Source organism: Coregonus clupeaformis, chromosome 12 (assembly GCF_020615455.1).
Source record: "Coregonus clupeaformis isolate EN_2021a chromosome 12, ASM2061545v1, whole genome shotgun sequence".
Taxonomy (NCBI): Eukaryota; Metazoa; Chordata; class Actinopteri; order Salmoniformes; family Salmonidae; genus Coregonus; species Coregonus clupeaformis.
In genome coordinates, this window is record NC_059203.1 from 52,099,619 (window position 1) to 52,113,259 (window position 13,641).

A 13,641-nucleotide genomic window follows, 5' to 3' on the forward strand; every position below is an offset into this window, starting at 1 on the left:
TCATACCTATGACCGCAGCACAGCCATGCACAAAAAAAAAATAGTTGTTTAGCATGACCTCTCATTTACAATTGCTTTAATGTGTATTGTAGCAACTATATGCTCTGTCTTGTTAACAGGTGGTGTTGGTGTGATATCCCTGTGAAGGGCAGGAGCTGCCATGCCATTTGGCTGTTTGACACTCGGGGAGAATAAGGATTATAACAATCCCTCAGAGGTGACCGATAAATATGACCTTGGACAAATTGTCAAATCGTGAGTATTCCTTCACAATGCTTAAACGACTGTTACATTCTGTATTCTGGGACTGTGACTAAATAGTAAAACATATGCTTTTTCCATTCAGTATAGATTTGACAGTTTTAAAATGTTTATTTAGTTTGTTATTGTGTGTGGTCCTTATTAAGGGAGGAGTTCTGTGAGATCTTCAGAGCTAAGGACAAGAACACACTCAAAATGTTCACCTGTAAAAAGTTTCTGAAAAAGGATGGGAGGAAAGTGAGGAAAGCTGCCAAGAATGAGATCCTGATCTTGAATATGTGAGTGAAATTCAGTTTTAGCTTATGCATTAATGCAGAGCTTTATCCTTGGCATCTGAAATGCCACAGGAAATCATGAATCATTGTGTGTTATAATGATCTATCGTTTTACAACACCATAGAGATAGTTAACAGAAATGAGTTAATAATGGTTACTAATTACTGACATTATTGTTTCTATAACATCCCCATAATGTTTCCATAACATCACCATAACATTCCCATAACACCACTCCTGTTCAGCTTGAATTATCCATTAGCCTTTAACAAATAGTTACAATAACGCAATATCTCTTGAGCAGTCCAGTATTGAATTTGAAGTAGGATCTGTAATGAAAGAGCCACAGAGCCATCAGTTATTGAAAAAAATGATATTAAAATGTAATTAAAACAATTGGGATTACATTAATTAAAACAATAATTAACGTAAAACTGTGAATAAAATATGCCAATCAAGATTCCTTGAAAGGCCTAATTAAATGTATTATTAGGATGTCAGTGGATTACTTCTGTAGTGAGACCAATCTCTATTTTGAATTCATTAATCAGAATTTCACTGGAATTGGAAATGGTCCACTCTCCATACATATTGAAATATAATCATTAAGCCACTCCTACAATATCACAAGTAATGTCCGTTTTTAATGCCTATTTGTAAATGTTTGTCTATGGGGAGAGTGGGGTAAGTTGAGCCATTTTTTACATTCAGCAGCACTCAGTCAAGGGAAATATTGTATTATTTCTAACAAAGATATCTACATACAGTATATTTCAGGATGTTGTGTATTCCCCCAGAATTCATATAAACATCACAGTTTTGAAAACATAGCTTGTCCCAAAAAAGTGGTCTCTGACACAATTTACCCCGGCTATGGTGTAAGTTAAGCCGCCTTCAAATGTATGTACTGAATGAAATATTACCACTATCTTTTTAAAACCATGTCTATCTTTATTCCCCAATAACAATTGCTTTTTTGTCTTTAAATAATTTTAAGCATCTTTTAACACAGGCTTAACACCTAACAGTTTGTACTTTTTTGAAACACTTTTGGCATAGGCCAGGCCCTGTTGTTACCTCATTTCCCAGTGGTAATGCCTTTCATTATGCCTTGGAAGAAAACACTTACCCTACCAGTCAAAAGTTTGGAAACACCTACTCATTTAAGGGTTTTTCTTAATTTTTTAATTTTTTTACATTGTGGAATAATAGTGAAGACATCAAAACTATGAAATAACCCATATGGAATCATTTAGTAAGCAAAAAAGTGTTCAACAAATCAGAATATATTTTATATTTATATATTATACTCTTGGCATTCTCTCAACCAGCTTCATGAGGTAGTCACCTGGAATGCATTTCAATTAACAGGTGTGCCTTCTTAAAAGTTAATTTGTGAATTTGTTTTCCTTCTTAATGCGTTTGAGCCAATCAGTTGTTTTGTGACATGGTAGGGGGTATACAGAAGATAGCCCTATTTGGTAAAAGTCCATATTATGGCAAGAACAGCTCAAATAAGCAAAGAGAAACGACTGTCCATCATTACTTTAAGACATGAAGGTCAGTCAATACGGAAAATGTCAAGAACTTTGAAAGTTTCTTCAAGTGCAGTCGCAAAAACCATCAAGCGCTATGATGAAACTGACTCTCATGAGGACCGCCACAGGAATGGAAGACCCAGAGTTAACTCTGCTGCAGAGGATAAGTTCATTAGAGTTACCAACCTCAGAAATTGCAGCCCAAATAAATGCTTCACAGAGTTCAAGAAACAGAAACATCAACTGTTCAGAGGAGACTGTGTGAATCAGGCCTTCATGGTCTAATTGCTGCAAAGAAACCACTACTAAAGGACACCAATAAGAAGAAGAGACTTGCTTGGGCCAAGAAACACGAGCAATGGACATTAGACCAGTGGAACTTTGTCCTTTGGTCTGGAGTCCAAATTTGAGATTTTTGGTTCCAACCGCTGTGGCTTTGTGAGACGCGGTGTGGGTGAACGGATGATCTCCGCATGCGTATTTCCACCCGTAAAGCATGGAGGAGGAGGTGTTATGGTGTGGGGGCGCGTTGCTGGTGACACTGTTTGTGATTTATTTAGAATTCAGGGCACACTTAACCAGCATGGCTAACACAGCATTCTGCAGCGATACGCCATCCCATTTGGTTTGCGCTTAGTGGCACTATCATTTGTTTTTCAACAAGACAATGACCCAACACACCTCCAGGCTGTGTAAGAGCCAAGAAGGAGAGTGATGGAGTGCTGCATCAGATGACCTGGCCTCCTCAATCCCCCAACCTCAACCCAATTGAGATGGTTTGGGATGAGTCGGACCGCAGAGTGAAGGAAAAGCAGCCAACAAGTGCTCAGCATATGTGGGAACTCCTTCAAGACTGTTGGAAAAGCATTCCAGGTGAAGCTGGTTGAGAGAATGCCAAGAGTGTGCAAAGCTGTCATCAAGGCAAAGGTGGCTATTTGAAGAATCTCAAATATAAAATATATTTTGATTTGTTTAACACTTTTTTGGGTACTACATAATTCCATATGCTATTTTATATCCGATCCGGGACTCGAGCAGGTTCAGATCCAGAATTCTAAATAATGTCACAGGTCTGGGTCAGATCTGATATAATTGTCACAGGTCTCAGGTATGTGTAATTTTACATATCTGAACCCGAATGCTGCAGTAGAGAGAGAGAGAGAGAGAGAGAAATGGTATAATTTATTCTGCTGACATTTTCACGAGAGTAGCACATGTAGCTTGTTGTTGGCCAATCATAAGTCATCAAAGTGTCATATAGCCTCCTTATGTAGCAAAAGTTAGGAGATAGATTACATGACCAAAATTATTTTGACACCTCCTCGTCAAACATCTCATTCCAAATCATGGGCATTAATACAGTTGGAGTCGGAAGTTTACATACACTTAGGTTGGAGTCATTAAAAATAGTTTTTCAACCACTCCACAAATGTATTGTTAACAAAGTCTGTTAGGACATCTACTTTGGGCATGACACAAGTTATTTTTCCAACAATTGTTTACAGACAGATTATTTCACTTATAATTCACTGTATCACAATTCCAGTGGGCCAGAGGTTTACATACACTAAGTTGGCTGTGCCTTTAAACAGCTTGGACAATTCCAGAAAATGATGTTGTGGCTTTAGAAGCTTCTAGTAGGCTAATTGACATCATTTGAGTCAATTGGAGGTGTACCTGTGGATGTATTTCAAGGCCTACCTTCAAACTCAGTGCCTCTTTGCTTGACATCATGGGAAAATGAAAAGAAATCAGCCAAGACCTCAGAAAGAAAATTGTAGACCTCCACAAGTCTGGTTCATCCTTGGGAGCAATTTCCAAATGCCTGAAGGTACCACGTTCATCTGTACAAACAATAGTACGCAAGTATAAACACCATGGGACACGCAGCCGTCATACCACTCAGGAAGGAGACGCGTTCTGTCTCCTAGAGATGAACGTACTTTGGTGCGAAAAGTGCAAATCAATCCCAGAACAACAGCAAAGGACCTTGTGAAGATGCTGGAGGAAACAGGTACAAAAGTATCTATATCCACAGCAAGGAAGAAGCCACTGCTCCAAAACCGCCATAAAAAAGCCAGACTACGGTTTGCAACTGCACATGGGGACAAAGATCTTACTTTTTGGAGAAATGTCCTCTTTCTGATGAAACAAAAATAGAACTGTTTGGCCATAATGACCATCTTTATGTTTGGAGGAAAAAGGGGGTGGCTTGCAAGCCGAAGAACACAATCCCAACCGTGAAACACGGGGGTGGCAGCATCATGCTGTGGGGGTGCTTTGCTGCAGGAGGGTCTGGTGCACTTCACAAAATAGATGGCATCATGAGGAAGGGAAATTATGTGGATATATTGAAGCAACATCTCAAGACATCAGTCAGGAAGTTAAAGCTTGGTCGCAAATGGGTCTTCCTAATGGACAATGACCCCAAGCATACTTCCAAAGTTGTGGCAAAATGGCTTAAGGACAACAAAGTCAAGGTACTGGAGTGGCCATCACAAACCCCTGACCTCAATCCTTTAGAAAATGTGTGGGCAGAACTGAAAAAGCGTGTGCGAGGAAGGAGGCCTACAAACCTGACTCAGTTACACCAGCTCTGTCAGGAGGAATGGGCCAAAATTCACCCAACTTATTGTGGGAAGCTTGTGGAAGGCTACCCGAAATATTTGACCCAAGTTAAACATTTTAAAGGCAAGGCTACCAAATACTAATTGAGTGTATGTAAACGTCTGACCCACTAGGAATGTGATGAAAGAAATAAAAGCTGAAAGAAATTATTCTCTCTACTATTATTCTGACATTTCACATTCTTAAAATAAAGTGGTGATCCTAACTGACCTAAGACAGTGAATTTTTACTAGGATTAAATGTCAGGAATTGTGAAAAACTGAGTTTAAATGTATTTGGCTAAGGTGTATATAAACTTCCGACTTCAACTGTATGTGGTTGGTCCCCCCTTTGCTGCTATAAAAGCCTCCACTCTGAGAAGGCTTTACACTAGATGTTAGAACATTGCTTCAGGGACTTCCTTCCATTCAGCCACAAGAGCATTAGTGAGGATGGGCACTGATGTTGGGCAATTAGGCCTGGCCGATCCACACCGATCTCGACAAACCATTTCTGTATGGACCTCGCATTCTGAAACAGGAAAGGGCCTACCCCAAACTGTTGCCACAAAGTTGGAAGCACAGAATCGTCTAGAATGTTATTGTATGCTTGTAGCGTAAAGATTTGCCTTCAATGGAACTAAGGGGGCTAGCTCAAACCATAAAAAACAGCCCCAGACCATTATTCCTCCTCCACCAAACTTTACAGTTGGCACTATGCATTTGGGCAGGTAGCATCCGCCAAACCCAGATTCGTCCGTCGGACTGCCAGATGGTGAAGCGTGATTCATCACTCCAGAGAACGTGTTTCCACTGCTCCGTCTAATGTCTAATGGCGGAGAGGTTTACACCACTCCAGCCGACGCTTGGCATTGCGCATGGTGATCTTAGGCTTGTGTGCGGCTGGTCGACCATGGAAACCCATTTCATGAAGCTCCCGAAGAACAGTTCTTGTGCTGATGTTGCTTCCAGAGGCAGTTTGGAACTTGGTAGTGAGTGTTGCAAATGAGGACAGACGATTTTTACGCACTACTCACTTCAGCACTCGGCGGTCCCGTTTTGTGACCTTTTGTGGCCTACCACTTCGTGGCTGAGCCGTTGTTGCTCCTATAGGTTTCCACTTCACATTAACAGCACTTACAGTTGACCAGGGCAACTCTAGCGGGGCAGAAATTTTAAAAAAGTGCCATCCTATGACGGTGCGACGTTGAAAGTCACTGAGCTCTTCAGTAAGACCATTCTACTGCCAATGTTTGTCTATGGAGATTGCATGGCTGTGTGCTCGATTTTATACATCTGTCAGCAACAGGTGTGGCTGAAATAGCTGAATCCAGTAATTTAAAGGGGTGTCCACATACTTTTGTATATATAATGTATCTAATCAATGGAAGATGGAATTAAAATTACGGAATTAAAAGTTAAAGGAGAAGGATAGGCTACAACGACCAAGAGCCAACAGCTACTTAATATTCTGAATTGAGTTGTTGTTATTTGTAACTGTAGGAAGAGAAAGTGCATGCACTGCAGCCTCAATTAGCCTAGCTCGCTAGCTAGTTTATCTACAGTGAACAAAAATATAAAAGCAACATGTAAAGTGTTGGTCCCATGTTTCATGAGCTGAAATAAAAGATACCAGACATTTTCCATAAGCACAAAAAGCTTATTTCTCTCAAATGTTTTGCACACATTTGTTTACTCATCACCATCACCTCATGTTTGAGCATGATAATGCACGGCCCAATGTCACAAGGATCTGTACACAATTCCTGGAAGCTACAAATGTCTGAGTTCTTCCATGGCCTGCATACTCACCAGACATGTCACCCATTGAACATATTTGGGATGCTCGGGATCGACTTGTACGACAGCGTGTTCCAGTTCCCGCCAATATCCAGCAACGTCGCACAGCCATTTGAAGAGGAGTGGGACAACATTCCACAGGCCACAATCAACAGCCTGATCAACTCTATGCGAAGGAGATGTGTCGCGCTGCATGAGGCAAATGGTGGTCACACCAGATACTGACTAATTTTCTGATCCACGCCCATACCTTTTTATTAAAAGTATCTGTGACCAACAGATGCATATCTGTATTCCCAGTAATGTGAAATCCATAGATTAGGGCCTAACAAATTAATTTTCTTTGACACATTTCCTTATATGAACTGTAAAATCTTTGAAATTGTTACATGTTGCGTTTATATTTTTGTTCAGTGTATCTTCTTGGTTTGATGTATTCAAGACTGGTACTACGTAATCATATTGGATGATAAATAACCTAACTATGGCAGGTATTAGTCTACCATAGAGTCAGCTTGGTTGGTTGCTGTCTCTCATCTCTCCCTCCCTTCTCCCTGCTCCCCATGTCACTCGCTCACAGTAGCACGCCCCCTTCCCCGCCTGCTAGAGCAGCATCTCTCTCTCCCTCCTCTACCTCGCGCTTTATCAGCTCCGGTTAATAAAGTAGCTTAAAAACGTGACTTTTCTGCTGCTTCTCTCACTCGGATCGGGTCTGGATCCGACCAGGTCTATACAGAACGGGTCTAGTTAGTTATTCATTTTTTGGACCTAACTTGCTTACCACTTCTTCCATGTGGTTTCTTCCTTCGCAGACTCCATGAAATGATGACCTCTTCTTAAATATTTGGTCAAATTATAAATTTTAAGTATGGTTTCCTAGAAACTTACCCCTTTGGCTCAACTTACCCCACTCTCCCCTACTGATTTTATTTTGTGCATGAGTAGGCATTTCATAATCTGAATTTCACTTAAATTGGAAATGGTCCAATTCTCTAATTATTAGTAAATCATTAAACCACATACAAATGATCAAATGTAATGTATTTTGATGATTGCTAGTTAATCTTGGCTTATAATTGCTTGATAAATAATATTGTTTATGTCTTTCTCTGTTTTCCTTTTTAACAGGGTAAAACATCATAACATCCTCCAGCTGGTTGATGTCTTTGAAACTAGAAAGGAGTACTTCCTCTTCCTGGAGCTGTGAGTGTTATTGGAAATTATTGAATGACGTTGGTTAGTTGTTGTTTTGTTGTACTCATTCCCTTGAAGTCATTGTGGTGCCGTCCCAATGATTACACCATTTTACGGAGAGTACAAAAAGATAGCCTACGTCCTGCAGACTTTCCAATGCAAACTTCCCTTTCTGAACCCCTGTGTGAAATGTCTATTTTCCATATTCTGCAGGAGAATCTCATTTTAGTCATCTCATCTGAGAGTTGATTTGATTTGTTGAGTGTTGCAAGAGAGCTACAGTACATTTGAATGATACGACATATGACAGTGGTTTTCTCTGGATGTTCTTCTCTGCAGAGCTACAGGCAGAGAGGTCTTTGACTGGATCTTAGACCAAGGCTACTACTCAGAGAAGGACACCAGCAACGTTGTCAGACAGGTGTTGGAAGCCGTGGCCTATCTGCACTCCCAGAGAATTGTCCACAGGAACCTCAAGGTATACTTACACACAGGACACTGCTCCCATCTGGTGTTGTATAGAGGCTATTACACCACAGGCCATTCAGTTGGGTGCCAGCATTAGAAATGAAGCTACTTTGCCCTCTGCCTTGATTTTTATTCAATTCAATGGCACCCTGAGTAATTGTTTAACCTGACAATTATGTATATTTTTGTAATGCTTTCTACAAAAATTAATTATGATGTATTCAAATGTACACTTTGTTTTGTCTCACACAGCTGGAGAACTTGGTGTACTTCAACCGCCTGAAGCACTCTAAAATAGTGATCAGTGACTTCCACCTGGCCAAGCTGGAGAACGGACTCATCAAGGACCCCTGTGGAACCCCAGAGTACCTTGGTGAGGGGGTAGGGAAGAGGGCAGATCATAGACTTATGGGGGCAGATGGATTTGGCATGAGAGTGGTACAAGTCTTTGGCCAACTTTAGAGCTGTACACCATCTTGCTACCTCTGGGCATTCCATTTTTCTATTCATAAAATATTGGATACTGTGTGTCTTCCTGCAGCTCCTGAGGTGGTGGGACGTCAGAGGTATGGAAGGCCAGTGGACTGCTGGGCCATCGGGGTCATCGTGTATATTCTGTGAGTGTTCTTTATCACCTACAGTTGAAGTCGGAAGTTTACATACACCTTAGCCAAATACATTTAAACTCAGTTTTTCACAATTCCTGACATTTAATCATGGTAAAAAATTCCTTGTCTTAGGTCAGTTAGGATCACCACTTTATTTTAAGAATGTGAAATGTCAGAATAATAGTAGAGAGAATGATTTATTTCAGCTTTTATTTCTTTCATCACATTCCCAGTGGGTCAGAAGTTTATATACACTCAATTAGTATTTGGTAGCATTGCCTTTAAATTGTTTAACTTGGGTCAAACGTTTTGGGTAGTCTTCCACAAGCTTCCCACAATAAGTTGGGTGAATTTTGGCCCATTCCTCCTGACAGAGCTGGTGTAACTGAGTAAGGTTTGTTGGCCTCCTTGCTCGCACATGCTTTTTCAGTTCTGCCCACAAATATTCTATAGGATTGAGGTCAGGGCTTTGTGATGGCCACTCCAGTACCTTGACTTTGTTGTCCTTAAACCATTTTGCCACAACTTTGGAAGTATGCTTGGGGTCATTGTCCATTAGGAAGACCCATTTGCGACCAAGCTTTAACTTCCTGACTGATGTCTTGAGATGTTGCTTCAATATATCCACATAATTTCCCTTCCTCATGATGCCATCTATTTTGTGAAGTGCACCAGACCCTCCTGCAGCAAAGCACCCCCACAGCATGATGCTGCCACCCCCGTGCTTCACGGTTTGGATGGTTTTCTTCTGCTTGCAAGCATCCCCCTTATTCCTCAAAAAATAACGATGGTCATTATGGCCAAACAGTTCTATTTTTGTTTCATCAGACCAGAGGACATTTCTCCAAAAAGTACGATCTTTGTCCCCATGTGCAGTTGCAAACCGTAGTCTGGTTTTTTTATGGCGGTTTTGGAGTAGTGGCTTCTTCCTTGCTGAGCGGTCTTTCAGGTTATGTCGATTTAGGACTCGTTTTACTGTGGATATAGATACTTTTGTACCTGTTTCCTCCAGCATCTTCACAAGGTCCTTTGCTGTTGTTCTGGGATTTATTTGCGCTTTTTGCACCAAAGTACGTTCATCTCTAGGAGATAGAACGCGTCTCCTTCCTAAGCGGTATGACGGCTGCCTGGTCCCATGGTGTTTATACTTGCGTACTATTGTTTGTACAGATGAACGTGGTATCTTCAGGCGTTTGGAAATTGCTCCAAAGGATGAACCAGACTTGTGGAGGTCTACAATTTCTTTTCTGAGGTCTTTGCTGATTTCTTTTGATTTTCCCATGATGTCAAGCAAAGAGGCACTGAGTTTGAAGGTAGGCCTTGAAATACATCCACAGGTACACCTCCAATTGACTCAAATGATGTCAATTAGCCTATCAGAAGCTTCTAAAGCCATGACATCATTTTCTGGAATTTTCCAAGCTGTTAAAAGGCACAGTCAACTTAGTGTATGTAAACTTCTGACCCACTGGAATTGTGATACAGTGAATTATAAGTGAAATAATCTGTCTATAAACAATTGCTGGAAAAATTACTTGTGTCATGCACAAAGTAGATGTCCTAACCGACTTGCCAAAACTATATTTGTTAACAAGACATTTGTGGAGTGGTTGAAAAACGAGTTTTAATGACTCCATCCTAAGTGTATGTAAACTTCTGACTTCAACTGTAAGTTCACTTAAGTTTACAGTGTCTTGCACATTCAGTACTAATGTCATCGTCCTTCTCAGGTGACTATCAACAGTCTTGTTTTCCCTTTCTCTAGCCTGTCAGGAAACCCCCCTTTCTACGACGAAACGGAAGATGAAGACTATGATAATCATGACAAAAACCTTTTCCGCAAGATTCTGTCAGGAGACTATGAGTTTGACTCACCGTACTGGGATGATATCTCTGACTCAGGTATAAAGCATAATGTAATATCAAATCAAAATGCAGTACTACGTATCACATTTAGGAACCAGTAAACAGGTAGATGGGAAAAGTAAGGTTTTTAGGGATGTCCACTTTTGTTGCACCAGAAGAGAGAAAGAGCAGATGTGTACTGTATTGTTCTTGTTGATTTCTTCCACAGCAAAAAGCCTGGTGTCATGTCTGATGGAAGTGGAGCAGGATCAAAGACTGACTGCACAGGAGGCCATCAACCATGAATGGTATGGATCCAAGATTGAAATACATACCAATTTCTGTCTTCTCAAGTGTACAGTATGTGTATGTGTTTTGGTGGGTTTTCTGTTTACCTGGCCCTTGTTTCAGGATTTCTGGGAATGCAGCCTCCAATAAGAACATCAGGGATGGAGTGTGTGGGCAAATTGAAAAGAACTTTGCCAAAGCCAAGTGGAAGGTACGCTTCCTTTCTGTCAAACTTTTAAACAAAATGTTTACAACCATATCTGAACTGGGCTACACCGTAGTATGCATAATGCATGAATGTTGTGCATGTGAAGTTCTATTCATTTACTGGACAGTTTGTTCAGTTAGATTAGCCCCGCGTAACTCAGTTGGTAGAGCATGGCGCTTGCAACGCCAGGGTTGTGGGTTCGATTCCCACGGGGGGCCAGTATGAAGAAAACAAAAAAAACATGTATTCACTCACTAACTGTAAGTCGCTCTGGATAAGAGTGTCTGCTAAATGACTAAAAATGTAAATGTCTTCTAAAAATATCCTTCTATGGTCTTGGTCTTCCACAGAAAGCTGTAAGGGTCACAACCCTGATGAAGAGGCTTCGAGCTCCAGAACAGAGTGACTCCGGTGCCTCCAGCCCAGTTCCAGGGGCCTCCGCTGGCCCTGTCACCCCTAGCAACACTCCAGTACCCCCAGCTGATGCTTCTGAGGGCACCCCTGCCAGCACAGAGGCCTCAGTCAACCTTCAGGTTCCTGATTCACAGAATGCACCCACCATCATCACTCCTGATTCCCAGCCCCAGCCCAGCCCAGCTCCTGAGGAGCCAGAGGCAGAGCCCCTGGAACGGTGTAACGGGGACTCAGCAGCACCACTCCAAACACCCCCACAAACACAGGAGGATCAGAATGGCTAGACAGAGCAGGACCAGTGTCACCCTACCCTGTAAATAAGGCGCTGGCATGATGATCCATAATCTGCTTTATGCCTAGCCCCACCCACCCTCTTGCAGCATTAGTGCAGCATAATCTCAGTCTGTTTTTTGTTTTTTTTGCCTTTGCTCTGCACCCTGTGATTGTTTGAATGGTCTGTCTATCTTTTGCATTGTTATCGCTCACTCTTTTCCCCTCTAGTTTTGTTGATACTCATCCTTTTGAAAATGTTTCATGAAGTGCAAGGAAGACATACATCTAATATTTGTTTTGAGCAGGTCTCACACTTTCTCTTCACTGAATTACTTTTCATTTGATAGAAATCTAAATTCTATCAATTTATCTATTTGAATCTACATGTTTGTAATGGCCTGCCACCTTGGTTAGAGGGCAACTTAGAGAGCAATCTCAAAATCTGTTTTCTACTGTACCGTACCCAATGTTAGTGAGAAATGGTCTGATAACTGCTTATATTCTCTCTGTATACTCTTTTTTGGAAAGAAGAAGGAAATCTGGTGAGAAAAGCTGTATGCTTGATTATTGGTCCAAATAAAATAGTGTATAGGCCTTTATGAACATTTTGCAAATAGTAGCTCATGTTGTATGTAAGTTTAAGATAGTGTCAAGCCAGTTAAAGAGTGTGTTATTTATGTTTTAAGCATCTTTTAGCTGAGCTGAAGTGCTGCCAAAGTATTATGTAAATCTATGAACTGAGCAATATTTGTATTGCTGTATAAAACTGTGACACTTTTCAGAATTGTTTTTAATTGTGACTGATCAGTATGATTTACATTTTCATATGCCATGACCAGCCAATTCCACCTGATTGCTTTTCAAATGACACATTCGTCATTGATCCTAAAATGTGTTCCTATGTAGGTATGGGACGGTAGAAAATATTTTAAACAGATCATACCCTTTTCACATTATTGTTTTTGCCATTTCATTTTTGCCCATGAATACCTGTAAAGCTGAAAAATATTTTCTTAATTCACTTTGTCTGATTCATATCATGGGAGCCACCACAAAACAAAGTGTGACAAATCAAAGCAATGATTGAATCAATCCTCACACATTTAAAAGAATGCTATATGGTTAATGTATGAATTAATTATTTAACAGTATGCTTTTATTATGTATTTATTTAGCTAATCTACTTGTACATTTTCTTGTATTTTGAGTCATGTCCCATATGTAGTCTGTATTTCTTGACTGTAATCTAAAATAAAATGTATTGGGATTCACAAGTTATCATTTTGATGCACAATGTATAGGTGCTGCATCGATGCCCAAAAGGTGAGTTGCAAGACTGTGTAGGTTTATGGTCCAGAGCAGTTAGCATGTTAACCCATTACACCCTCATCATTTTGCTATTTGATTTTGAATTTTAAGACCCCTTGAAGTAACAAAAAAAATATATAAAACAATTATTTCATGAACATTTTTATTAGGCCTTACTGATATTATCCCATACAAACACATTGCATTACAGATTCACTAAATGGAACAACAGATAGTCCCCACAAAAAAATCTAAAGGAAATTTGTTCTGAAGTGTGTCCTATATCTGAGAAACATAAGAAATATGTATTTAACCCCTTATTTTTGGCACTGAACAGTCTCCATATATAGTTCAATTAATTATTTTAACTGGTACCTGGGGACCTTCAGAAGAGTCTTGTGAGGCCTGTGGGCGTCAAAACAACCAACATGTACAGTGCATTCGGAAAGTATTCAGACCCCTTGACTTTTTCCACATTTTGTTACGTTACAGCCTTATTCTAAAATGTATTAAATAGTTTTTTTCCCTCATCAATCTACACACAATATCCCGTG

General features: G+C 40.4%; 1 protein-coding gene across 1 annotated transcript in view; it reads left to right on the forward strand.

Moving 5' to 3' along the window:
* LOC121578723 (caM kinase-like vesicle-associated protein) overlaps positions 1-13,085 on the forward strand; it is a 41,720-nt gene extending 28,635 nt beyond the window's left edge. The window contains exons 2-11 of the mRNA XM_041893109.2: positions 120-255; positions 408-539; positions 7,610-7,684; positions 8,015-8,153; positions 8,396-8,516; positions 8,685-8,760; positions 10,517-10,653; positions 10,826-10,904; positions 11,008-11,095; positions 11,443-13,085. Coding sequence (XP_041749043.1) covers positions 161-255; positions 408-539; positions 7,610-7,684; positions 8,015-8,153; positions 8,396-8,516; positions 8,685-8,760; positions 10,517-10,653; positions 10,826-10,904; positions 11,008-11,095; positions 11,443-11,790 — 1,290 coding nt within the window. The 5' untranslated portion in view covers positions 120-160 and the 3' untranslated portion in view covers positions 11,791-13,085. The remainder of the gene's footprint in view (positions 1-119; positions 256-407; positions 540-7,609; positions 7,685-8,014; positions 8,154-8,395; positions 8,517-8,684; positions 8,761-10,516; positions 10,654-10,825; positions 10,905-11,007; positions 11,096-11,442) is intronic.
* The last annotated feature ends 556 nt before the right edge of the window (positions 13,086-13,641 follow it).